We start from the raw sequence: 27,903 nt of genomic DNA, 5'->3' as shown, positions 1-27,903 counted from the left end.
ATTGACTGTCTCCAATCCTGGTCACCCTGCTATAGGAAGGGTATGACTGAGCTGAGAAGAGATTTTCCAGCATTTTTCCAGGAATGGAGGGTTTGAGTTATAAGGAGAGGCTGAGACCTTTCTCACTGGAATGCAGGAGGGTGAGGGGGTGACCTTAGTAGGGGTTCATAAAATCATGAGGGGTATTAGTAAGGTGAATGGCAGGGGTCTGTTCCCCAGGGCGGGGATTTCAAGAGTAGGTGGCATATTTTTAAGGTGAGGGTAGAACAGTTTAAAAAGGACACAAGAGGCTTATTTTTTTTTTTACACAGAGTGGCTTGTGTGTGGAGTGAACTTCCTGAGGAAGTGATGGAGGCAGGTACGGTCGCAACCTTTAAAAGACATTTCGATGAAGAGGAAAGGTTTCGACAGATACAGGCAGGTGGAACTGGTTTAGTTTGGGATTATGGTTGGCACGGTCTGAAGAGTCCATTTCCGTGCTGTGCGACTCTATGAATTTAAATTTCACCAGCTGCGGATTGTATCCCCACAGCACCAGCCTGGCAGCCACTGGATTCAGCTCCTGAATGACAATTCCACGGCATTACCATTCTCATTGGAGCAGGAGTTAAAGGAACAGGGAGGAGGCCATTCAGCCTGTTCCACTATTCAGTGAGATCATGGCTGATCTGTGGTCTAATTCTGTATACTCTCCTTTGCCTCATACCCCTGAGTACCTTTACTTAACAAACGTTATGTATCTCAGATTTAAAATTAACAACTGGTGGAACATCAACTGCTGCTTGTAGACTAGTGCTCCAAACCTCTCCCACCCTTTGTGTGTAGAAGTGCTTCCTAAAATTTCCCTTTTCAATGGTCTGGCCCTAACCTTTGGACTATGTTCCCAGCTCAGGAATCTCCCCAACACGGAAATAGTTCATGATTACCTTCCCAGTGTTTTCCTTCGATCAGATCACTCCTTAACCTTCTAAATTCTACGGAGAAAACAGGTCAAATTTGTTTAATCTCTCCTCATAACATAACGCCTGAAGTTTAGGTATCATTCCCATAAACCTATGCTGTGCTCCCTCTGAGGCCATTCTATCCGTTCTCACAGAAGTACTGCATTTTGGGAAAGCAAATCTTAGCAGGATTTATACACTTAATGGTAAGGTCCTGGGGAGTGTTGCTGAACAAAGAGACCTTGGAGTGCAGGTTCATAGCTCCTTGAAAGTGGAGTCGCAGGTAGGATAGGATAGTGAAGGCAGCGTTTGGTATGCTTTCCTTTATCGGTCAGAGTACTGAGTACAGGAGTTGGGAGGTCATGTTGAGGCTGTACAGGACATTGGTTAGGCCACTGTTGGAATACTGTGTTCAGTTCTGGTCTCCCTGCTATAGGAAGGATGTTGTGAAACTTGAAAGGGTTCAGAAAAGATTAACAAGGATGTTGGAGGGTTTGAGCTACAGGGAGAGGCTGAACAGGCTGGGGCTGTTTTCCCTGGAGCGTCGGAGGCTGAGGGGTGACCTTATAGAGGTTTACAAAATTATGAGGGGCATGGATAGGGTGAATAGACAAGGTCTTTTCCCTGGGGTCAGGGAGTCCAGAACGAGAGGGGCATAGGTTTAGGGTGAGAGGGGAAAGGTATAAAAGAAACCTAAGGGGCAACTTTTTCACACAGAGGGTGGTACGTGTATGGAATGAGCTGCCAGAGGATGTGATGGAGACTGGTACAATGGCAACATTTAAAAGGCACCTGGATGGGTATATGAATAGGAAGGGTTTGGAGGGATATGGACCGGGTGCTGGCAGGTGGGACTAGATTGGGTTGGGATATCTGGTCGACATGGACTGGTTGGACCCGAAGGGTCTGTTTCCATGCTGTACATCTCTATGACTCTATGTGATATTCTCATGGACTCCAGGTGGGGTCTAAACAGTGGTTTGTGTAAACACAGCATAACTTCTGTGTTTTTCGATTTAAAGACCAGCATTCCTTTAGCGATCCTGACTAACTGTTTTTGGCATTGTTAAGAAATATTCACATAAGCTCCAAAGTCTCTTTGAACATCCACTGTACTTAACTACTCAGTATCTAGAAAGTATCCTGATCTGTCCTTTGTCAGTCCAAAACAGACAACCCCACACTTAATTACACTGAAGTCTATCTGCCACAGTGTTGCCGATTCTCCTAGTCAGTAACTTCATGCTACCACCTACATTGCCTGCAGTAGACTTTGTGCGTCATCAGCAGATGTGGGTACCTAAATTGCTATGGCATCATCCAAGACATTGAGCTGCTGCTTTCTCGAGATGTACAGCACAGAAACAGACCCTTCAATCAACTCATCCTAACCTAATCTAGTCCCATTTGCCAGCACTTGGCCCATATCCCTCCAAACCCTTCCTATCCATGTCCCCATCCAGATGCCTTTTAAATGCTGTCATTGTACTAGCCTCCACCACTTCCTCTGGCAGCTCGTTCCATACACCTACCACCCTCTGGGTGAAAAAGTTGCCCCTCAGATCCTGTTTATATCTTTCCCCTCTCACCCTAAACCTATGCCCACCAGTTCTGGACTCCCCCACCCCAGTTCGCAGGTAGGATAGGATAGTGAAGCAGGCGTTTGGGGAAAGACTTTGTCTATTTACCCTATATGCCCCTCATAATTTTATAAACCTCTATAAGGTCACCCCTCAGCCTCCGACGCTCCAGGGAAAACAGGCCCAGCCTGTTCAGCCTCTCCCTGTAGCTCAAACCCTCCAACATCCTTGTCAATCTTTACTGCACCCTTGCTAGTTTAACAACATCTTTCCCAAAGCAGGGAAACCAGAATTGCATGCAGCCTTCCAAAATTGGCCTAATCAACGCCCTGTACAGCCATGATGTGATCTCCCAATTCCTATACCCAATGCACTGACCAATAAAGGAAAGCATACCAAACGCCTGCTTCACTATCCTACCTGCGACTCCACTTTCAAGGAGCTATGAACCTGCACTCCAAGGTCCCTTTGTTCAGCAACACTCCCCAGGACCTTAACATTAAGTGTATAAGTCCTGCCTGATTTGCCTTGCCAAAATGCAGCACCTTGCATTTTGCCAACTAGGATGAACTTATCAATTAAGCGACTGAGTAAATATAAAGGGAAAGCAAGAGGGTGTTGTGACAGAGTGGTTAGTGTTTCTACTCCTGGGGCAGCAAGTCCAGGTTCACATCACACCTTAGAGTGCGACGGCCAGGGAGGTGTGTTACTGGCTGACTGAAAAGAAATTAACAGAGGTGGAAGGGAATGTGGCATTAACTGTGTGATTGTGTCGTCGCTTATAACCTCTTATCCACAACGAAAAGGATTCTCGAGTTCCAGTTTAATAGCAACGAGTTTAAAGTCATTGAGTCATGCAGCACGGAAACAGACCCTTTGGTCCAACCAATCCGTGCCAACTATAATCCCAGACTAAAGTAGTCCTACCTGCCTGTGCTTGGCCCAGATCCCTTTATTGTTCATGTACTTACCTAAAAGCCGAGAATTAAGAATTGCTTTGAATGAAGTGGGAGATCCACACCACAAGGTAAATGATGAATGGGAAGGGTTCAAAAATAATGTTTGTATTTTTCCCTCAAAAGGTTGAGTCCCAGGGTCGGTCTTTTGAGGAGCGAATCGGTTTCGCTCAGTTGGCCAGGGTCGTTGGTTTGCAGAGCAGTGGGACACCAACAGTGTGGGTTCAAGTCCCGTCACCAGTTGCCATGAAGGAGTCTCCTTCTCAATCTCTTCCCTCACCTCATGACCCTCAGGTTAAATCACCACCAGTTGCTTCTCTCAAATGAGAGAGCAGCCCTCGATGGTCTGATTAGATTAGATTCCCCACAGTGCGGAAACAGGCCCTTCGGCCCAACAAGTCCACACCGACCCTCTGAAGAGTAACCCACCCCTAAACTAATGCACCTAACGCTATGGACAATTCAGCATGGTCGATTACCTAACCTGCACATCTTTGGAGTGTGGGAGGAAACCAGAGCACCCGGAGGAAACCCATGCAGACATGGGGAGAAGGTGCAAACTCCACACAGACAGTCGCCCAAGCCCAGGACCCTGGCACTGTGAGGCAGCAGTGCTAACCACTGAGCCACCGTGATGCCCCATAGTCTGGTAAGACTGGTGGCACAACAACAATATGAAGAGGGATTGAGCACTTTAAGCCTATACACACCAGAGTTTAACGGAACGGGATCGAACTGAGGGAGAGAAGATGCTAAAGGGCATTGACAAAGCAGAATGTAGGGAAAAAAATTGTACTCCCATGCAGTACAATCTAGAAGGAGAGGTCATAGTTTTAGGAGAAGAGGAAGCAGATTTAAAACAGAGATGAGGAGCAGTTACTTCGACTCAAAGGGTCATGAATCTGTGGAATTCACTATCCCAGAGTGTACTGTAATCTGAGTAGGTTTAAGAGTCACAGATTCATACAGTACGGAAACAGACCCGTCAGTCCAACCCCTCCTGAGCCCGTTTGCCAGCATTTGGCCCATCCAACCCCTTCCCATCTGTACACCCATCCGGATGCCCTTGTAATGTCATTAAATGTGCCCACCTTAAGGAAGAATTTGAATGAGTAACGAGTTGAAGGGGGGGAACAGCAGAGTGGAGCTGAGGCCGAGATGAGATGGCAGACCAGCCCGGAGGGGCTGAATTACCCCGCTCCTGGTCTTAGTTCTTACACGAGACGACTAAACACGTTACGATTCACACTATCCCCACCCACCCGCCCCCAACGTTGGCTACTGCAGGAGCTGCTGAAATGATAAAACAGTAAAGAGTACCATTGCGTTTTTCTGCATCTGGACGACTGCCATATCTGGGCTGGTTCTGTGAGGGTGACCTGTGGACACAGACAAGGTCACGGCTGTGAACAGCTGGCAAGAATTCAGATGGCAGACGGCCGCTATCACACAGAGGACGGTCACGTTCCCACGTCCGCCGGTCTCGGTGCCTCTGTGGTCAGGTTTGGAGGACGGTGTGCAAGCCTATCAATGGATGGACCTTCCGCGGCTGCGATGGCGTCTGCAGTCGAATAGCCCAACCACACACCAGTCACCGCTCAAAAGACAGAAGAGTAATGGAGCACTGACAACAGATGCACTCGTTTCTATAAGTGTATATCCAGAAAGAATGTTAAAAATACATTCACAGGTTGAACATCCATAAACAAACCTCACCTCCACCAGCTGTGTTAGCTCACACGTGTGGAGAGTAGTCTGCAAAGAAACCTTCCTTTCCAGTCTTAATTCCGAAATCCCTGGGTTCAATGCCCCATGCCACAGGCTGAACCCTAGAACGTTGGAGGGGATGAATGCTGAGGGGGCTCCACACTGATCAGCTGAACAGAGCGTCAGAGAGATGGCATGTCTGACAGCGCTGACCCTCCGACACTGCCACGCTCCCTCAGCACTGACCCTCCGACAGTGTGGCACTCCCTCAGCACTGACTCTCCGGCAGCGCCTACTCCCTCAGCACTGACCCTCCAACTGTGCCCACTCCCTCAACGCTGACCATCCAACAATGCAGTGCTCCCTTAGCATTGACTCTCCAACAGTGCGGCACTCCCTCAGCACTGACCCTCTGACAGTGCCCACTCCCTCAGCACTGACCCTCCAACTGTGCCCGCTCCCTCAGCACTGATCCCCAACATTGCCCTCCCTTATCACTAACCCTCCAAAAGTGCAGCACTTGTTCAGTGCTGACCCTACGACGGTGCCCACTTCCTCGCCGCTGACCCTCCAACAGTGCCTGCTCCCTCAGAGCTGACCCTCTGACAGTGCCCACTCCCTCAGCACTGACCCTCCCACAATGCCCGCTCCTTCAGTGCTGACCCTCCAACAATACCCACGCCCTCAGCGCAGACCCTCCAACAGTGCCCACTCCCTCAGTGCTGACCCTCCCACAATGCCTGCTCCCTCAGTGCTGACCCTCCAACAGTGCCCACTCCCTCAGCGCTGACCCTCCCACAATGCCTGCTCCCTCAGTGCTGACCCTCCAACAGTGCCCACTCCCTCAGCGCTGACACTGGGAATGTCAGCTTGGATTGTTGGGCTTTCATCTGACTCCATGGCCTTCAAAATTGGAGACGAGTGAAAGTGACTAACAACTGGACCTCTGTTTACTACTGCAAATTGACTGAAAATTACTCATTTATTAGAGTATTTGATCGGTCATACCCCAGTTCCAAACTTCCAGTTCAGCACTGTCCCCATGACTTGTCCTACCTGCCTATCTTCTTTTCCATCTATCCACTCCACCCTCTCCCCCTCCCCCATTCACCTATTGCACTCTATGCGACTTTCTCCCCACCTCCACCCTCCTCTCAATTATCTCTCCACCCTTCAGGCTCTCTGCCTCTATTCCTGATGAAGTAAGTGCTTTTGCCCGAAACGTCGATTTTACTGCTCCTCGGATGCTGCCTGAACTGCTGTGCTCTTCCAGCACCACTAATCCAGAAATTCATAATTAATGCTGAGTAATCAGTGTTGGTAATTACTCAGTACAGTCCTCAGTATTTTGAATTATCTGTTCAGTAGCAGTGAAACAGACCTGCTTATCCCTGAGTGTTCCTTATCAATTACACAACTTTTGTTAAGCTGTTTAACACTCAGCAGGTTATTACCAAATTTTCCTTACTATTTCCTCAGTATTTTATAAATTGGTTAACACTTACGAGAATTATTACTGAGCATTCCTTATTTATTTCTTAATATTTGGCAAATTGGTTATTAGTTACCTTTGTTATTACTGAATATTTCCCATTGAATCCTCAGCATTGGTCTAATTGATTAAAGTTATCAAGCTGCTCATGATTTCAGCATTAATCAAGTATTGGTTAAGATTTAGCAGGTTATTACGGAGGATTGCTTATTGATTTCTCCACTTGGTAAATTTAATAATTACCATTATATTGAGAGTTGCTTACAAATTAGTTTTGCTTCTTTAATTCCGCAGTATTGGTTAAATCACTTAATAGTTATCAGACTTTCACTGAGAATTTATTAATTTCTCAGTATAGGTTAAGTGGGTGAAATTACCACTTCATTATTGAATTATTTATTAGTTCCTCAGTATCGGTTAAAGTGGTCAATTGCCAGGTTATGACGGAGGGCTCCTTATTAATTATTTAGTATTGGTTAAACTGGGTAACCACCAGATTATGACCGAGGGCTCCTTAATTCCTCAGTATTGGTTAAACCGATTAACTTCCAGATTTCGACCGAGTTCAGTATTAATTCCCCAGTATTGGTTGAATGAGTTGATAGTTACCAGACTTTCATCGAGAATTTATTAACTCCTTCGCATTGGTTAAATTGGGTGACATTTCCAGGTTATGACAGAGTGCTGTATTAATTCCTCAATAAAACTGGTTAACTTCCAGATTATGACAGAGGCTCTTGTTAATTCCTTAGTCTTGGTTAAATTGGTTAATTACCAGATTATGACTGAGTAATCCTTACTGATTACTCAGTATTGTTAAATTACTGCATAGTTATGTGACTTCCACTAAGAATTGATTAAGTCCTCAGTCTAATTGACTAGATTAGGTGAAATTTCCAGATTATGACAGAGTTCCTTATTAATTGGTTAAATTTGTGAAGAGTTATGTGACTATAATTTATTAATTAAATTGGTTAAATTGGTTAATTGGTTAAATTGGGTGAAATTTCCAGATTTCCTTATTAAATGCTCAGTAAAACTGGTTAATTTCCAGATTATGATGGAAATTAATTCAATTATAATTAACCTCGTTAATTCCTCAGCACTTGGTTAAACTAGTTAACCGTTACTAGGTTAATGAATGCTCGGCATTCATTGCTAGGTTCCTTCCTGAACGGTAACGGAAACGAACTGAAGTGGACCCCTGTGATCACTGACCCCAAACTGGTTATTAACGACTCGTTAACCAGTAACTAGTTTAACCAGCTTCGCCTCAGGGGCCGCCTCGAGCGTCGACGCGCCGCGCGCTTTTTTTTCCCCACCGAGATCACGTGACAGCACTCGAAGCGACCAGTTCCCGCCCGCTGTGACGAATACAGGGCCGCCATCTTTGATACTGGCCTGCCATCTTTGATACTGGCAAAACCGCCCTATCGATAACAGGTATTACCTGTTGGTGTTGAGGAGAACATTCCCTCCCTATTCAGCCTTGTTCCAAGGATGGATCAGAGAAAAAAAATGAATGAATAATGCATTATTTTCTTTAAATCCTCTCACTAACTACCAATTTTTTTTTTAAAAGAAAGGGCACATCTAAAGATATTTAAGTCCGAGATGAGGAGAAGTGGCTAGAATAATTGCAATATTTAAAAAGGCATTTGGATGGGTATATGAATAGGAAGGGTTTGGAGAGATATGGACCTGGTGCTGGCAGGTGGGATATCTAGTCGGCATGATTAGATTCCCTACAGCATGGAAATAGGCCCTTCAGCCCAACAAGTCCACACCGAGCCTCCGAAGGGGAGCCCACCCAGACCCATTTCCCACTGACTAAATAATGCACCAAACGCTACAGGCAATTTAGCATGGCCTATTCACTTCACCTGCACAGCTTTGGACTGTAGGAGAAAACCAGAGCACCCGGAGGAAACCCACACAGACACGGGGGGGGGGGGGGGAGAGAAAGTGCAAACTCCACACAGTCGCCCAAGGCTGGAATCGAACTTAGGTCCCTGGCGCTGTGAGGCAGCAGTGCTAACCACTGAGTCACCGTGCCACCCCACCGTGCATGGGGTCTGTTTCTATGCTGTACAGCTCTTTGGCTCAAGGTATTTATAGTCAGAGAATAGTACTCACTCCAGAAAGCAGAGTACAGAATAGGTTGACCAGGATGTGGCCCAGTATGGGGGGGAGCTCTAACTATGAAGAAAGGTTAGGCTAGTTTTCACTGGAATTCAGGAGTTTGAAGGGAGACCTGATCGAAATTTCTAAAGGTTGCGAATGCCATGGATAGAGTGGAAAGTCGGAAGCATTTAGCCAGGGTGGAGGGGTCAATTACTACAGGACACAGGTTTAAAGGTGTGGGGAGGGGAAGTTTAAAGAGATGCACGAGGCAAGTCTTTCACCCAAAGGAATACTTTACCATTGTGGAATCAGACAATAGCAGCATTCAAGAAATACCTGGACCTGGTGAAGAAGCAGCCTTCCAAAAGCTAGTGCTTCCAAATAAACCTGTCGGTGTTGGGTGATTTTCAACTTTGTCCACACCAGTCCAACAGCGGTACCTCCAAGTCATGAATAGGAAGGGAATAGAGGGGATACAGATCCTGTAAGTGAAGACAGTTATAGTACAGGAGGGCAAAATGTGTCAGCACAGGCTGAAGGCCAAAGGGCCAGTTTCTTTGCTGCACTTGTTCTTTGTTCAGTCAAGGGCAGAACTATTAGAGTATTTGAGGCTGAAAGGGATCAAAGGATATGGAGAAAGTGAGGACAGCAGGTACTGCAGAGTCAGAGTCAAAAAGCACGGCATTGAGAAAAGCACAGCAGGTCAGGCAGCATCCGAGGAGCAGGAAAGTCAACATCTCAGGCATAAACCTTTCTTCGGGTTTCCTGATGAAGGGCTTCTGCCTGAAACGTGGAGCCTCCTGCTTCCCAGATGCCGCCTGACCTGCTGTGCTTGTTCCAGTGCCACGCTCTTCTCCAGGGGAGAAGGTGAGGACTGCAGATCGGAGTTGAAGAGTGCAGTGCTGGAAAAACACAGCCAGCCACTCAGGCAGCATCCGAAGAGCAGGAGAATCGACGTTTCAAGTCTACGCCTTTCAGCAGGAAGAGGTTTTCGACTTTTTTTACTCAAAGGATATGCAGTAGAGCAGGGTCAGGCTACTGAGTTGGACCACGATCATATAGCGAATTGGGGAAAGCAGGCATTAAAAAAAAAACAAAGATCAAATGGCCTATCCCCGTCTCTATTATTCTACATAACTGGAAATACACATCATTCGCTCAGGACAACCGAACAAAACGGTCATGTGCAGAAGGCATCAATATCACTGCCCAGCCTGAACAAGGAATCTACCTGCACACACCACGTCACCTTGTCCAGCATCTCACACAACCCTGGTAGTGCAGCACCTCCCGAGCAACCTGCATCTGCAGGCTCACCGTCCGCACATTAGGAGATAAAGCCCACCATTCTCGGAATCCAGGGGATGCCCTGGGTAGAAGGGCATGTTTCAAAATCAATAAAACAGGAAACAAGCAAAAGGAGGATCTCATTTCTTTATTAATACATGATAGAAAGATTAACAATGTTAACCTGAATAAATAAAAAAAAAGAAATTAAAAACATGTACAGGTAGTAAAGGGGGGCAATATAGAAGGTTAAGGAGGGGAGAGAAGTTCATGGTATTTCTACAAGAGTAGTTTCCAAATAAGGAGAAAGTGAGGACTGCAGGTGCTGGAGATCAGAGTCAAAAAAAGTTCTGGAAAAGCACAACTGGTCGGTTAGCATCCGAGGAGCAGGAGAGTCGGCGTTTAGGGCATGAGCACATTCCTGACGTCGAGCTTGTGCTCGACTCCCGCTCCTCGGATGCTGCCTGACCGGCTGTGCTTTTCCAGCACCACATTTTTCGACTAGGATCCCAACAGTCAACTTTGAACTCTCGATGTGAAACTTTACACGATGCCACGTTCACAGCCCAGACAGACACATACAGCTCACTCCTCTCATGAACCACACACTTGCAGAGTCGTCCAAACACAGAGGAGGACAGATAAGAGTGTGAGGGGCTTGCCCACTAATTACAGGAGGGTCACAGCCAAACGTACGCAAGGAGAGATTGCCAGGAACAGCCTGGGCTCAGGAGACGACCCAGGCGATGGAGGCCGCTGACCTGACCATGGCAGAGAGAGGGTACCAGCCTATCACATATGGCACCTCACCCTCCACCCTAAACAGGCTGCCCACTTCCTTCATACTCCCTGATCTGCATCACCTATGCACAAAAGGAGTTCCCCAGTATTGAAAATGAGGACTTAAGAAAAAGGGAGGAGTTGCAGAGATCAGGTGGGGGGAGCGGTTTGAGAGAGGCAGCAGACAAGTAATCCTGGGATCACATCCCACTGTCGCAAGTGGAAAAATACAAATTCCCGCCTCCAACTCTATTTTGATTTAGTCCCCTCTCCTCTCCCTGGTGGCTCAGTGGTTAGCACTGTTGCCTCACGGAGCCCGGGGGGGCCGGGGGGGCCGACATCCCCCCCCCCCCCCCCCCCAATCGAGGTGACTGTCTGTGTGGTGTTTGCACATTCTCCCAGTGTCTGCGTGGGTTTCCTCCAGTTTCCTCCCACAATCCAAAGATGTGCAGGTCGGGTGATGGGCACATCAGTCAGAGGGAAATGGGTCTGGGTGGGTTACTCTTGGGGGGGGTTGTGGACTGGTTGTACCAAAGGGCCTGTTCCCACACTGTAGGGAATCTAATCAAAACCCCTCCTCACTTTTTCTCACAAATGTGGCCCTCATCAGGATTCATAAAAACCGAAACAACCGCAGACACAGAAACAGAAACAAAAGAAAGAAACGACTGGAAAAGCTCAGCAGGTCTGGCAGCACCTGGAAATTCCTAGGTATCATCAGCTCTGGAGAATGGGTCACCAGAGCAGAAAACTCAAGTTAGATTTCTCACCACGGCTGCTGCCAGACCTGCTGAGCTTTTCCAGTAACTTCTGCTTTTGTTCCTCATAGGACTTTGTTAATGTTTCACTAGCCAATGGGTGCCTTCCTGGACGTGGGAAGTATAACATATTAGCACAATGATGGCTTTCCACGGTGTACACACACACACACACACAGGTGATTTTGGGAAAATCATACACACTACTGCTTTGGGCCTCCCTTTAGGGTCAGTGGGACTGTCTGTGTGTGTGTGTGTGTGTGTGGGGGGGGGGGGGGGCGGAGAAGATTATAAACGGAATAATCAGAGAATCTCCTCAATCTTAGGACTAGCTCTGAGGTAACAGAGTACACTTACTGTGAGGAGTTCTTTAGACTCAGCTCGCAATGGTGAGGGGGGGGGGGGGTGAAATCAGGAAGACTTTTCCCTGGCACACAGGTGATGGGATTGAAATGCTAACAGAGACGGAGAAAGGATTTGGCAGGGCATAAGGGAGAAACTTGCTGGGCTGGAGTCCAGAACAAGAGGTTGGGGGGGGGGGGGGGGGGGGGGGAAATAAGAGAAGGTGGGGTGGTGGGTGGCTTTTCAGGCAGGGGAGGGGGGGTAATGGCATAACCACTTCCTCACACGAAGGAAAAAAAGGGGGGGGGGAAAAAGTGGAGATATGAGGACTGGTTCCACAAATACTGGACATCAACTGAAATAAAATGTCAAGTCTGAGGTGAACAGATGGTTTACGATTTTACTTTTATGGCAGATGCATTTACTTTGTTGGGGGAAAAGGGGATGAAAGGATATGGAGTCAAGCTGGGTAATTGGGAGCGGTAAGCAGATTGGATAGCAGAATGGCTCTGGAGCAGAATGGCCTCTGCTGTGTTGACACACCCCTCACCAGTGATCCCCCATGATAAAAATCAGAGACAGAAAACCAACTTTCATTGTTACAAGGAAGGATATTATTGAGCTGGGGAGGGTTCAGAAGAGATTTACCAGGATGTTACTGAGAATGGAGGGTTTGAGATTTAGAGAGGAGGAGAGGCCGAATAGGCTAGGCCTTTTCTCACTGGAGTGTTGGAGGTTGAGGGGTGACCTTAAAGAGGCTTAGAAGGGTACATATTAAATATGAATAGCAAAGCTCTTTTCCCCGACAGTTTTTCCAAGACTGGGGGCATGTTTTGAAATCTTGCTCCTCTCACCTTCAAAAGGACGAGAGGTAATTTTTTTTTTGTTTTAGCGGTTGGCATGTGGAATGAACTTCCAGAGGAAGTGGTGGATGTAAGTACAGTTAATGTTTAAAAGATATTTGGATAAGTAAATGAATAGGAAAGGTTTGGAGGGATATGGGCCAGGAGCAGGCAGGTAGGACTAGGTAAGAACAACGACTGCATGTGCTGGAAACCAGATTCGGGATTAGTGGTGCTGGAAGAGCACAGCAGTTTAGGCAGCATCCAAGGAGTTTTGAAATCGACGTTTCGGGCAAAAAACCCTTCATCAGGAATTTAGTTTGGGAACACGGCATGAACTGCTTGGACTAAAGGATCTACTTCCATGCTGTATGACTAAGTACACATCCTTCACATCAAGGTGCAGGTCATCATTGCCTCCACCACACCCAAAGTTGCACAAGTGGAAAGCTTCACCTTTTCCTTCTTAAACAGAAGGGTGCGAGTGACCCAGTCTGTCTGATTTGTTTTTAAAAATGGCACACCGACAGATTTCACTAATCACTTTTAACTGGCGCCTACCACAAGATCTATTTTGCTGACAAACATTTGAGCTCCAAATACTGTGAAGGGCTCAAATATTGATAGAATCCCTACAGTGTGGAAGCAGGGCATTCAGCCTGCTGAGTCCACATCGACCCCGCTGAACAGCATCCCAACCCCTTACCCTACTCCAAACATCCTGCACTTCCCATGGTTAACCCACCTAACCTGCACATCCCTGGATGCTATGGGGCAATCTAGGATGGCCAATCCACCCCAACCCACACAGCTTTGGACTACGGGAGGAAACCAGAGCACCCGAAAGAAACCCACGCAGATGGGGGGGGGGGGGGGGGGGGGGGGAGAAATGTGTGTGAGGAGTTTGCACAGTCACCTGAGAGAGTAGAATAGAACCTGGGTCCCTGGTGCTGAGGGGCAGCAGTGATAACCATGGAGCCACTGTGCCACCTACGGTGGTCCACGGGGTAGAAGTAAACAGAGGGGCCATTCCCCACTGCAACAAGGATAGGCTTGAGGGGAATAGGAGCATGCACTTTAGTGGGGGGGGGGGTAATTAAAATACAGGCTCTCTCCTTAGGATGTCAAAATTCTGCCAATTAAATATAGGTTTGCAGATCATCCAATCCAGCTTTCCCATGTCACCTTGCTCCAAGTAACTGGCTGTGCCTGCACCATGTTCTCAAAACAGATTCTCTTGCAGCAACAGAAGGACTGCAATAGGCTTGACTGAGCAGAAAATATTGTACAGAGGTCAGTGGGCCAGCATGACAGACAGACCAGAGAGACCCGCACGCACACAGAGACAGAGACGCACACAGAGACAGAGAGACAGACAGAGATAGACACGCACACATGCACAGAGAGAGAGAAAGAGAGAGACACACACACGCGCACATGCACAGAGACAGACAAACAGAGACACACGCGCACACAGACACTAAGAGACATATGCATATACAGGCAACAGTTCCTTCTTTGCTGCTGCAACCCCTTACTATATCTTTTTTATATACTTTCATAGAAATATTGAAACTGTCCCTTCCCTAACCCACCAGGCTCCCCCCTCCCCCCTTTAGGAAACTGATCTGACATATTTACAAACGAGGAAACAGTGAAAGACCCAGTGCTTCCTTCAAGACAGATGACAAACATGATTGCTCCTGAACTAGTTCACGAGTTTGATAAAAATCTATGTTACAGCATGAAAGAAAATACAAACATATGTGCACCAGATCGGGCTAGAAAAACCCCACATCAGGTTCGAATAAATGAAAACCTTCCAGACTGGTGCACAGGTCAGTGTGTTACATACACAGATTACAAGTCCTTTTGTTTTTAAAAAAAAGCTATTTAGAAAGTCCCGTCACATGAGAAGTTTAAAAAATAAACCAGGACACTCCTCCTCGATGGTGCGAAACGCTCGCAATCCTAAAGGGGTCACGCCCTCATTTGGGGTCAGGGGTCAGGCAAGATTCAGGGACCCCTTCAATCCTTGTTACTGCGTTTCCTTCCGTTTTTGTTAAAAGGGAAAAAAAAAGGTACAGTTTGTGCCAATTTTGCTCTCCTGGGATCTTGAGCGGGGTAACCAACCTGCAGCTGCCAATGCTCCACGTCAACTCTTGACCTCCGAGATCAGGCAGACAGGGAAACCTCATCTGGTCCATCTTTTATAACCACAGGGTTAAGTCACACCACATACTGACCGGGCCTGTGAGAAGGGTGGAAGCGCCTGTATCTGGGTGGAGAGAGGGCGGTTTTGTGGAGGGTGTAAGAGCACATCAAACTCCCCCCCCCGAGGTGACAGTGACCACCCACCATCAGATGAGACGGACTTTGGTCGGTGAAGTTACTAGGGGAAGGCTTCTCCCCAAGCACAGGGCCCGGGCCAGATGTCCCCACCCACATGACCTCAAAGGGAACCAAGAGAAAAAGGGTCCCCCCCCCGCCCACTCGGGGTATGTATGAGATCTCGGGGGAGGGGTCCCACAAAGCAACACTGAGCTTTAAAATTCATTCGCACCCCCTAAATCAGGAGGGGGGGGGGGGGGGGAAAAAGGGGGGTAACATGTGGTGGAGTACCATTAGGGAGGCTTTCGTCCACTGACAAGCAAGTGCTCACCGACATAGCTCCAAGCCAGGATGATGTGTGGGGCTCAGAAGGGAATTCTACAGATAGTGGGGGTTCCCCGTGCCCTTGTCCTTGGAGAGGGTGGGGTGGAACTTGGGGGATCTGGAAGGTGCCACTGAAGGAGACCTCACTGCAGTACACCCTCAGCGGGGACGCACCACGTCGGCAGACAGCTTGGCAACCTGCACCCAGAAGGAAAAGCGCCCCATCGTCTGTCAGGGGACCGCTCCCCCCCCCCCCCCCCCCCCCCCCAGGGGCAGGGGGAGGGGGTGAGAGAACACACGCCACAACAGTTTTGCGTGCAGCCCACCTTGGCATGAGCAGAGACAGGCAGAGGTGATCGGGCTTTCCTGCTTTTAACTAAACACCCCCCCCCCCCCCCCCTCCCCGGGAACAAGAAGCGACAGCTTTGAAACACTACCCAAGCGCAAGACCAAGCAGGAACGTACACTGCCAACATCAGCATCAGTGCTCCAAAAGAGTCTCACCTGGAGTCCTGAATACAGGCACCAAGCAAATACCAAGCATGGCTTTGAGCAGAGGGAATTGGAGACTCCCCGCTCCGGATACACATAGATGCATCATGTCCTCCCGGTGGAATTCCGACCAGGTCGGAGCACTGGACCACAAAGAATAAGCTTCCCCGAATTCAGAGAGAGAGTGTGGGGGGTTCACGGAACGGGACGGCTGTCTCCCTGCTGGAGGGATGCCCTTCGCCTTCTCTGCTCAGTGCCAACAGGACAGTGGGTGGGTCGTGGTGGAAATACCTCAGCCGCGTCACAGCGTACACACGAAATGCTCACAGGGGTTCGGAGGGAGGGGGAAAAGAGGGGCTGTGGGAAGACTGGATGTGTGTTGGCAAGGCTTCCCTTTTCCGGTTACTCTGAGAACGAGGGGAAGATGGGGAGTTCCGAGAACTCATCGCTGTTGTAACTGGTTCCCTGCTCCTCGTAGATTGACAGCATATCCTGAAACGGGTTAAGCAAAACAGGGAGTTGGGGGGGGGGGGAGAAAGAGAAAATAAACATGACACGTTGCTCGCTCATGCACTTTGACTCTTCTGCATTTACGTTTCCACCCCTTCCCCTTGGTTAACTGGCAACACAACAAGCAAGCAGCCATTCTGCCCTCTTTAAGCCTGTTCTGCATCATTCAGTCAGGGTTACCACCTCTCCCTCAAATTGCAGCACCCACACAACCACGTGCATCCTGGTAGGCAGCCTCCCTCCCTGTTGACAAGCTCCAGGAAAGGGAAGGTCTGCATTTTCACAGCACTTGGGGAGCCCAAAGCAACCCCACAAATGGCAGCCATGCGGCACCCCTCTTGCCCAGTGCTTTTTGGAAGCTTTGCGGGGGGGGAAGAGAGAGAAGGCGTTTGGTTACAACGGCTCTGGTGATATGGTTGGCAATGGCCACACAGAGGGCACACTGCAGATAAGACAAGAGTCTTGGCACACAGGAATCCATTTGGCCCACTGCTCCCGTGCCAGCTACCAGGTAACATCAGTGGGCTGGTGACAGAGGCCGTCAGGCTTCAGGAGTTTGGGGGGGGGGGGGTGGGGGGGGAGACACCGTTTCCAATCCCACCTGGTGGAATTCAAATTTAACCAAAACAAATCTGGAACTGGAAGCAGGGTGGCACTGACAAATGTGATCAATTTGGGTAAAAAAAGGTCCCAACAGGTGGGGAGGGGTCACTAACCAGGGCTGGGGGGGGGGGGGGGGGGGGAGAGAAGAGGGAAATAAGCTCACCACCTATACCTGGTCTGAGCCTAGATGCGACTCCAGACCAATCCAATCCATGTCTATTGCACACAGAGTGACAGGCCATTCGGCCTGATGGATTGACTACCCTCTGAAATGGCGCCGAGCGAGACTCGGATTGAGTGGCGGTCGAGGGACAGGCAGGCAACATTGGTAGCCCGCAGCAACGACACCCACAACATTAGGAGTACTCCGCCTGATCCCCACTGCTCTATTCAGTCCACAGCCTCGATGAATCTTATCGTTTAGTTATCTGGAGGACTCCCTTCACTCTCTGAACCTTCCTGCTGAATCTGCTCTCACCGCCCTTTAAAGGTGGCCTGGCCCAGATCACTACGCCTTGCCTCTCCTCACCAAGCAGCTGGTCACCGCCACCTCCGATTCTCTGTGAACTGTGTCCCCGCCAGTGAAGGATACACACAAAAAAGAATCACCCAACACCAGGTTATAGTCCAACGGGTTTACTTGAAAGCACCACCTTTCGGAGTGCCACTCCTTCATCAGGTAACTGTGACGAAGGATCATAAAACACAGAATTTATAGCAAAGGACTAGTGTCATGTATATTTTGATATATTGAACAAACCTAGATTGATGTTAAGATGAAGGATTTAACAATACTCTAGTTTTGTTTAATTTATCATTTCAGTTGCATGACACTAATCTTTTGCTGTAAATTCTACATTTTAAGATCCTGCCCACGAGCTTTCCGGCCAAGGAGCAGGACTCTGAAAGCCTGGACTTCCAAATAAACCTCAAGGTTAGAGTGTGGTGCTGGAAAAAACACAGGTCAGGCAGCATCCAAGGAGCAGGAAAATCAACATTTCGGGCAAAAGCCCTTCGTCAGGGATCTCTGAAGGGCTTTTGCCCGAAATGTCGATTTTCCAGATCCTCGGATGCTGCCTGACCTGCTGTGCTTTCCCAGCACCGCTCTGATCTAGACTCTGATCTCCAGCATCTGCAGTGCCCACTTCCAAATAAACCCGTTGGACTATAACCTCGCGTTGTGTGATTTATAACTCTGGCGAAAGTGGGTCCTGCAAACGCTGGAGATTAGAGTCGAGATTAGAGTGGGCGATGGAAAAGTACAGCAGGTCAGGCAGCCTCCGAGGAGCAGGAAAAATCAACGTTTCAGGCAAAGGCCCTTCACCGGGGATGCTTTTTAACCCTGTCCACCCCGGTCCAACACTGGCTCCCCCCCAGAGTCATGTCGTGCACCCCTGCAAACCCCCCCCCCCCCACTCCTGTGATTTCAAACCTCTTTTCAATCTGCCCCGCCTATTTGCTCGGTAGGCTGTACGCGCAGCGAGGGCTGCTCACCGGAAACACCTCGGGCTGGCTCTGCTGTGCGTGCTGTTCGCTGGACGCCTGGGAGTGATGCTGACCCTGCCACTGAGGCCACACAGAGCCTCCGTCGGTGGGCCGACTCTGGAACGGTGAGCCTGCCTGCCCAGCTTCAGCTGCTGAAGGTTTTGGGAAGAGAGAGAGAGAGAGAGAGAGAGAGAGAGAGAGAGAGAGAGAGAGAGAGAGAGAGAGAGAAAGAAAAATAAATAAATAAACAAACAAATAAATAAAGCTCACTCTTTATTAAAAGCGAAGGCAGCATTTCCACTCGTGGGGCAGAACGAAACACACACACACGGTCTTCACGAGGACTGTAGGGGGTCATTAGAGAGGGAAAAATAACGATTCGCAACACGGGTACGGAAGCAACACAACAGGAGAGCAAAAGGAACGCCGATCGAAAATCGGCCCAGTCCGTAGTTAAATCGTGTAGTATCTGGCCATTCAGCCCGACGGGATCGGTGCTGGCCTTTATGAGGCATCCCAGCTTTCTGCCACCAGCCTCTCTATTTCAGTGTGAGTTGGGCAGGCACCAACATGCGGTTTTTGTGAGGGGGGGGTCTTGAGGGGAGAACAGGCACCAGAGATGCACAGGAGGACGAAGGGAGGACTGCAGATGCTGGAGATCAGAGCTGAAAAATGTGTTGCTGGAAAAGCGCAGGAATGAAGAAGGGCTTATGCCTGAAACGTCGATTCTCGCGCTCCTCAGCTGCTGCCTGACCTGCTGCGCTTTTCCAGCACCACATCTTTCACCAGAGATGCTTTCTGTCTCAAACTCATCAGGATGGAATGTAAGATTGCCAAATATCGAAGCAGTCGGGGCTAATCCATACTCGCTGGCCATGGTGTGGGGTCAGGAGGGAGACAGTGAATGGCATTCAGTTGGGGCGGGGGTTTGCTCCTCTCTCTGCAACTCGGAAACACGGAGCGGAGCGGGGCAAGAGAATTATAATCCTCGGCACAACACAGTGGGCCGAAGGGCCTGTTCTAGCTCTATGTTCTAAGAACGAGGTTGGTTACCTACCGAAAGCAGACGTGCGGTTAGCAAGGGACGGGTAGGCGGTGCCTCCTGCCGTGGACGTGGCTACAGGGCTGGCAAGGGGGCTGAAGGAAGCAGTGTTAGCCGTGAAACTCCGGTTGGCTGCCATGCCAAACTGGGGCGACTGCGTCTTTGCCCCCTGGGCTGCTATCTGCTAGAAGGACACACAAGAAAGGTGGTTAGGAGGGGGGGGGGGGGGGGAAGAAAGGCCATGGGGCGGGATGGTGACTCATCTCACAGCGTCACCATCACAGGAAACCCCGCTGCCAGTTCATACAGTCAGAGAGATGTACAGCACAGAAACAGACCCTTCGGCCCAATGCGTCCGTGCTGACCAGATATCCCAATCCAATCTAGTCCCACCTGCCAGCACTTGACCCATCTCCCCCCAAACCCTTCCAATTCATGTCCCCAACCAGATGCCTTTTAAATGCTGTCATTGTCCCAGCCTCCACCACTTCCTCTGGCAGCTCATTCCATACACGCACCACCCTCTGGGTGAAAAAATTGCCCCTCAGGTCCCTTTCCCCTCTCACCCTAAACCTATGCCCCTCTAGTTCTGGACTCCCCCACCCCAGGGAAAAGACCTTGCCCTATTTACCCTATCTATGCCCCCTCATGATTTTATAAACCTCTATAACCTCAGCATCCAACATTCCAGGGAAAACAGCCCCAGCCTGTTCAACCTCTCCCTATAGCTCAAATCCTCATGTCATACAGACCCTTCGGCCCAACCAGTCCATGCCAACCACCATCCCAAACTAAACTAGTCCCACCCATCTGCTCCTGGCTCATATCCCTCCAAACCTTTTCTTTTCAATGTCTTAAGCGTTTTAACTGTACCCACGTCCACTGGGATTTCATTCCACACACAAACCACCCTCTAAAAACAAAAAAGGCCCCTCATGTCCTTTTTAAATCCCTTTCTAGACTCACATTAAAAAAATGGACGCACTAGTTTTGAATTTACCTCCCCGACCCTCTGGAAAAGCCCTTTGTCATTCGCCTTAACTATACCCCTCTAAACCTCTATGAAAAAAGGTCACCTCACAACCCACCCACATTCCACTGAAAGAAGTCCCAGCCTATTTTTAAATAGGTCAAGCCCTCCATTCCCAGTAAATCTTTTTTTTTTAAGATTAGATTACTTACAGTGTGGAAACAGGCCCTTCAGCCCAACAAGTCCACACCGCCCCGCCGAAGCGTAACCCACCCATACCCCTACATCTACATTTACCCCTTACCTAACACTATGGGCAATTTAGCATGGCCAATTCACCTGGCCTGCACATCTTTGGACTGTGGGAGGAAACCGGAGCACCCGGAGGAAACCCACGCAGACACGGGGAGAACGTGCAAACTCCACACAGTCAGGCGCCTGAGGCGGGAATTGAACCCGGGTCTCAGGCGCTGTGAGGCAGCAGTGCTAACCACTGTGCCACCGTGCCACCCACGGTGAACCCTCTGCAGCTTAATAACATCCTTCCCATGGCAGAGTGGCCAGAACTGAACTGGCCTCAAAGTCCTGCACATCCTCAACAGGATGTCCCAACTCCTAGACTCGAAGAGTGAGTAATGAAGACAAGCGTGCTAAACACCTCTTGACCACCCTGCCATACACATTTTAAACAACGATGTACCTGAATCCCTAGGTCTCTGCTCTACAACACAACCTATAAAGCCTGCCCTTGTCTGTTTGACCAGAACGCAATACCTTGTATTTACCCAAATTAGAGGCCACCTGCCACTCCTCAGCCCATTGACCCAATTAATCAAGATCGACTTTAGTTCTCATCCGATGCTGTCTGACCTGCGTTTTTTCCTGCTCCACATTCTATCGACTCTGACTTGCAGCATCTGCAGTCCTTACTATCCCTTTGTAATCTTAGATAACCATCTTCACTGCCCACTCATGGCTAAATCGCCTTAAATTTGCCTCCTGCAAAGATATGACACCAGACCCGAAATCACCAGATCCAGTCGATTTCGGTAGCTCAGTGGTTAGCACCGCTGCCTCACAGCGCCAGGGAGCCAGGTTCGATTCCAGCCTCAGGTGACTGCTGGTGCAGAGTTTTCACATCCTCTCCAAGTCTGCGTGGGTTTCCTCCAAGTACTCTGTTTTTTTTTTCCCCCCCCACAATTTAAAAGATGTGCAGGTCATGTGGGTCAGCCATTCCTGATGAAGGGCTTTTGCCCGAAATGTCGATTTGCCTGCTCCTCGGATGCAATCTAAACAGCCCTAATAAAAGCCCCATTACATGTTGGTTGGGTGGGGTGCTCTTCAAGGATCGGTGCAGTCTTAACGGGCCGAATGGTCTCCTTCGGCACTTGTTGATTCTCAAGGCTTCCTTGGTGGCACCAGCAGCCAGCGAGGACCTTTGACTTGCAAAAACCGCAGGAGTTAATCCAGAATCCACTGCGAGCAAGGCACCAGTCAGTCAGTCAGTCAGTCAGGAGCGTGAGGAAATACACCCCACATGCCTGGAAGGGTGGCAGCTCCAACAATCGGGAGGTTCAACACCATCCAGGACAAAAGCAAAGCAGTCGGCTCCATTGTAACGCCATCCACCACCTTTAACTACCACTCCCTCCCTCACTGCAGCAGTAGCAGCAGCGTGTACCATCAAGCCAAGACAGCACCTTCCAAACCCAGGACCTCTACCCTCTACAGGGGCAAGGCCAGCAGAGGCAAGAGAACGCAATCCCAGCCAAGCACCACCCAGATTTGAACGTATGTCAGCCGCCCCTTGGTTGCTCAGGAGTCAAAACCCAGGAAGTCCTGCAGTGCCGTTAGGAAGGTGCATCTACACACCACTCTGTTCTAAGCGGTGACTCACCACAACTTTCCCCAGGGTAGGGCAAGTCTAGCCTGCGATCCCCGCAGAGTTACAGAGATGTACATGGACACAAACCCTTCGGTCCAACTTGTCCGTGACAACCAGACATTCTGCATTAATCTAACCTCACACGCCAGCACTTGGCCCATCTCCCTCCAAACCCTTCCTATTCATGTCCCCATCCAGATGCCTTTTAAAAGTTGTCATTGTACCAGCCTCCACCACATCCTCTGGCAGCTCATTCCATACACGTACCACCCTCTGTGTGAAAACGTTGCCCCTCAGGTCCCTTTTAAATCCTTCCCCTACCACCTTACACCAGGGCCCTTCGAACTTTGGACTCCCCTACCCCAGGCAAAAGATTTTGTCTATTCACCCTATCAGTGTATCCTCATGATTTTATAAACCTCTATAAGGTCACCCCTCAGCCTCTGACGCTCCAGGGAAAACAGCCCCAGCCTGTTCAGCCTTTCCCACAATCAGCGAACCAACTTGGGATCACGTTTCACAATCCTGTGATCCCAAGGCAAGGTTACGGGGATCGGGAAGGCAGGGACACAAAAACAAACAATAGCGCGATGCCGGAAGCTCACCAGGAAATTCTTTTTTTTTTGAAAACAAAAGGCATCCAAACCTGCGCTGGGAACGGCGGGCGGCTTCCACTCCAGGTGTTGCCGGTAACTTGACCGCTGACCGACTGCCGCGAGATCTGAGCCAGGATCTGCCCTGCCGATGCCGGCTGCTGGACAATGTTCACAGGAGCCACCATGGTGGAGCTGGTGGGGAAGGGAGGAGGAGCGGTCAGGAGCAGAGGCAAGACGCTGCGGCGCGGCGCGGCACAAGACACCAGCACCCCCCACCCTCCCCCGCGTACCGTCGCTACAGTCTCCACGCGTTTCGGGACCAACAAAGGGGGCTATGGAGGGAGATTTGACCTGTACGAAACGGTTTGGGGAGGGGCTTCCGTTCGCGGACGGAGAAGTTCAGCTCATTCTCCTCTGATCGGGAGGTGCCAGTCTTGGACTGGCGCAGACAAGGTTAGAGGTCACACGGCGCCAGCTTTGAGTCCAACAGGTTTGTTTGAAATCACATGCTTTCAGAGCACTGCCCCTTCATCAGGTGAAGACTGGTGTTGTGTGACTTGTGCTACACAGTGGTTAGCACCGCTACCCCATGGTGCCGGAGACCCGGGTTAGATTCCAGCCTCAGGTGACTGCCTGTGTGCAGACTGAATTGTGACTGCATGGGACCCCGGTTAGGGTGGATCGGCCATGCTAAATTGTCCCATAGTGCCCAGGGATGTGCAGTTTAGGGTGGATCGGCCATGCTAAATTGTCCCATAGTGCCCAGGGATGTGCAGGTTAGGGTGGATGGGCCGTGCTAAATTGTCCCATAGTGCCCAGGGATGTACAGGTTAGGGTGGGTTGGCCATGCTAAATTGTCCCATAGTGCCCAGGGATGTACAGGTTAGGGTGGATCGGCCATGCTAAATTGTCCTATAGTGCCCAGGGATGTGCAGTTTAGGGTGGATCGGCCATGCTGAATTGTCCCATAGTGCCCAGGGATGTGCGGGTTAGGGTGGATTGGCCATGCTAAATTGTCCTATAGTGCCCAGGGATGTGCAGGTTAGGGTGGATGGGCCGTGCTAAATTGTCCCATAGTGCCCAGGGATGTACAGGTTAGGGTGGGTTGGCCATGCTAAATTGTCCCATAGTGCCCAGGGATGTACAGGTTAGGGTGGATTGGCCATGCTAAATTGTCCCATAGTGCCCAGGGATGTGCAGGTTAGGGTGGATTGGCCATGCTAAATTGTCCCATAGTGCCCCAGGGATGTGTAGGTTAGGGTGGATTGGCCGTGCTAAATTGTCCCGTAGTGCCCACGGATGTGCAGGTTAGGGTGGATTGGCCATGCTAAATTGTCCCATAGTGCCCAGGGATGTGCAGGTTAGGGTGGATCGGCCATGCTAAATTGTCCCATAGTGCCCAGGGATGTGCAGGTTAGGGTGGATCGGCCATGCTAAATTGTCCCATAGTGCCCAGGGATGTGCAGGTTAGGGTGGATCGGCCATGGGAAAATGCAGGCTTTGGGAAAGGGTGGGATGGTCTTCAGAGGTTTGGCGCGGACCCAATGGAACACACGTCCTGGTTCCGCGCTGCAGAGATTCTACGATTCCAAGACAGCACATTCGGCTTTTCGGCACATCAGTCTACCGCGGGACACAACAGGTACCTGAAGTTCTGTGCGGGCCGTGCTGATGGGAAGGTGGTCCCCTGCTGGAAGATCTGCTGGGTCCCGGTACCCGGTGTCGAGGGAATCACCTTACTCTGTTCAGCTGCATCAAGGCAAGGAAATGATAGTCAACACACACCCATCAACTGACTGACTGCAGCAGAACGGAGTACTCCGTAGGCCATCTGACTTCCCGAGACACTTCACACAAACAAGAACAGATAAAAACAGGAAGCGATGCCCTCGTGCTATCACCTCTGGACTTTAGTGTGGACACAGCTAACGTTCTGGGGACCAGAGTTCAAATCCCACTATGGCAGAATTTGAATTCAATAAAATTCTGGAATTACGAGTCTAATGGTGACCATGAATTCCTTGTTGATTGTTGGAAAAAACCCATCTGGTTTACTAATGTCCCTTAGGGTGTGGAATGCATTGCCTGCGGTGGTACTAGAGTCAGATACGCCAGCGACGTTCAAGCGACTCTTGGAGAGGCACATGGACGCTAATGAAGTGAATGTAGGTTAGTTTGAACTTAGAGTAAGATAAAAGGCTGGCACAACATCAAGTGCGTCTACTGTTGTTTGTTCATCTGCCTTCCTTACCTGGTCTGGCCTACATGTGACTCCAGACCCACAGTACCTCTGGCAGTCAATGCTAGCCCAGCTACAGACATCCTGCGGGTGAATTAGAACTGGCTGTGGCGAAGGGAGTGCAACAGCCAATTTGCAGAAAGCAAGCTCCTGCGAGGAGCGCTGCTGTAATGACCACAGATGACCCAATGTAGGTCAAAGGGCAAACATCTGCCCCCAGTCCGTTAGAGAGAACTGCCTATGACCCCCACTCCCAAAAACACCCACCCACTATGCTCTTCTTCCAAACACAGGTGGTGTAAGAATTACGAGGGGGGGGTTAGTTTAATGCTTCACTCCCAAAGCTGCATCGCTCCATCTCCCTTGTGACAACATCACCCCCACCCCAATCGCCCCACCACTCTCAAACATTTAACAAGACCAACAAGAGAGAGAGAGGCCACCGAGCGGCTTGCTTGCCTGTGGGAAGGGCAGAGTAGATTTCGGTGTAGCGCGGGTCGGTTTCCTGACTGTACAGGGGCTCTGCTTTGCTGATCGGTTTTGTGTGCTCCGACGGTGCGGCAACCTAGGAGGAGCAGATTAAATCATGGCCGGCTCAAAGCGTGGTCAACGTGCCCACCTGCTTCCCCTGCCCCCAAAGAACAAAACAAGTCGAACAACCGTAGGGAGACGTCGCTCGGGGACGGCTGGGACGCAGGCGGATGGACCTGTATCATGTCAGCCCTTTTTGGCAGCCCTCCGGTGTAGCTGCCGGAGAGAGGAAATGGGGGAAGTCAACCACCTCCCGCTCCCCCAGCCCCAGTTCGATTCCCTGAAGCACGCGGTCGAGTGCAGGCAGGACTCAGTGTAAGAACAGGAGGCTGCGCTGGTCAGAGCCAGGCTTCTGGGGAGGAAGTTCCCTGCTGATGGCTCTTCCTCTCTGGTCACACCGGGGGATGGGGGGGGGGGGGGGGGGGGGGGGGAAGCAGCCCTCGTTCGGAGGGCCAGCACAGATGCGACGGGGCCTTCCTGAGCCAGATGGGAGACATGGGCTACACTCCAAGTGCCTGGTCTACCCGACAGCCTCGTTCAAAAATCAGGGAGGCGGTGGCAGCGACGGGACGGCTGCGACCAGCATCCGCTGGGAAGCTAATAAGAAGTCGGAGATGGCCAGGGTTGGAGTCTGACACCGATATTCATTTACCTGGGAATGCTCATAGCTGAGGTCTTCTTGCCCAGCGATGGCAGCAGGCTGCTGCAGGTGCCTGTGGGAACAAATTCATGTCCATCACTTGCTTCAACGTAGGACAGAATAGCATACCTCGAAGTCATTCATGCAAACATCATGTTATGAAGGTGCAGAGGTGTACTGTGCCTTTAAGAGAGCTGAAAAGCTAGCAAGGACTGACAAAGCACACAGAATCCTGAACAAAGCAAGAATGTACCACTTGGGAAACAAATAGCTGCAGGGGAGTTGCCATGAGAAAGCAAGAAATTCTAATTCAGCCACTTTAAAATTATGCCCCAAGATACCAAAATCCAATCAAATTTGAATAATATTAAAACCAATGAAACAATCCAATGTTTTGGGGGTATAAAACAGAGTAAAGCTGTCTATATACTTTTTGGAAGTGTGGTCTCTTTTATAATGGAAGAGAAACAACAGCCATATCGGCCAAAGAATGTGGTGTTGGAAATGTACAGCCGGTCATGCAGCATCCAAGGGGCAAGAGAGAGTCGACATTTCCAGCAGACACTCTTCATCAGGAATGAGTGATGAACTCGATTTGATTCCAACCTTGGATGACTGACTGTGTGGAGTTTGCACATTGATAGAATCCCTACAGTGTGGAAACAGGGCCTTCAGCCCATCAGTGTTTACTGAGGAGAAGGACATGCAAGATATAGAATGTAGGGAAACAGATGGTGACATCTTGAAAAATGTCAAAATTACAGAGGGGGAAGTGTTGGATGTGTTGAAATGTACAAAAGTGGATAAATCCCTGATCAGGTGTACCCCAGAACTCTGTGGGAAGCTAGGGAAGTGCTTGCTGGGCCTCTTGCTGAGATATTTGTGTCAGCGATAATCACAGGTGAGGTGCCGGAAGACTGGAGGTTGGCTAATGTGGTGCCACTTCTTAAGAAGGGTAGTTAGGACAAGCCAGGGAACTATAGACCGGTGACCAACTTGATTGAGTTTTTTGAAGAAGTAACAAAGAGGATTGATGAGGGCAGAGTAGTAGACATGATCTATATGGACTTCAGTAAGGCGTTCGACAAGGTTCCCCATGGGAGACTGGTTAGCAAGGTTAGATCTCATGGAATACAGGGAGAACTAGCCATTTGGATACAGAACTGGCTCAAAGGTAGAAGACAGAGGGTGGTGGTGGAGGGTTGTTTTCAGACTGGAGGCCTGTGACCAGTGGAGTGCCACAAGGATCGGTGCTGTGTCCTCTACATTTTGTCATTTATATAAACGATTTGGACGTGAGCAGAGGAATAGTTAGTGAGTTTACAGAGGACACCAAACTTGGAGGTGTAGTGGACAGCGAAGAGGGTTACCTCAGATTACAACAGGATCTGGACCAGATGGGCCAATGGGCCAAGGAGAGGCAGATGGAGTTTAATTCAGATAAAT

The 27,903-nt window shown here is 49.7% G+C and overlaps 2 protein-coding genes across 6 annotated transcripts in view; both read right to left on the bottom strand.

Moving 5' to 3' along the window:
- Window positions 1–7,973, bottom strand: part of hormad1 (HORMA domain containing 1) — an 83,252-nt gene extending 75,279 nt beyond the window's left edge. Inside the window, exons 1-2 of the mRNA XM_072549001.1 lie at window positions 7,895–7,973; window positions 4,798–4,856 (exon numbers count right to left, since the gene is read on the bottom strand). Coding sequence (XP_072405102.1) covers window positions 4,798–4,830 — 33 coding nt within the window. The 5' untranslated portion in view covers window positions 4,831–4,856; window positions 7,895–7,973. The remainder of the gene's footprint in view (window positions 1–4,797; window positions 4,857–7,894) is intronic.
- Window positions 7,974–10,220: 2,247 nt separating this feature from the next.
- Window positions 10,221–27,903, bottom strand: part of LOC140454042 (aryl hydrocarbon receptor nuclear translocator-like) — a 52,265-nt gene continuing 34,582 nt past the window's right edge. For 2 of the 5 annotated variants that reach the window (XM_072548997.1, XM_072549000.1), the window contains exons 14-20: window positions 26,470–26,530; window positions 25,746–25,851; window positions 24,694–24,796; window positions 23,098–23,239; window positions 19,612–19,780; window positions 18,564–18,703; window positions 10,221–16,448 (exon numbers count right to left, since the gene is read on the bottom strand). In XM_072548997.1, coding sequence (XP_072405098.1) covers window positions 16,359–16,448; window positions 18,564–18,703; window positions 19,612–19,780; window positions 23,098–23,239; window positions 24,694–24,796; window positions 25,746–25,851; window positions 26,470–26,530 — 811 coding nt within the window. In that variant the 3' untranslated portion in view covers window positions 10,221–16,358. Of the gene's footprint in view, window positions 16,449–18,563; window positions 18,707–19,611; window positions 19,781–23,097; window positions 23,240–24,693; window positions 24,797–25,745; window positions 25,852–26,469; window positions 26,531–27,903 lie in introns of all 5 variants that reach the window. The other 3 variants (XM_072548995.1, XM_072548998.1, XM_072548996.1) reach the window with 2 other exon arrangements.

This window comes from Chiloscyllium punctatum, chromosome 28 (genome assembly GCF_047496795.1).
Source record: "Chiloscyllium punctatum isolate Juve2018m chromosome 28, sChiPun1.3, whole genome shotgun sequence".
Classification (NCBI taxonomy): Eukaryota; Metazoa; Chordata; class Chondrichthyes; order Orectolobiformes; family Hemiscylliidae; genus Chiloscyllium; species Chiloscyllium punctatum.
This window is presented reverse-complemented; position numbering and strand designations above follow the sequence as displayed.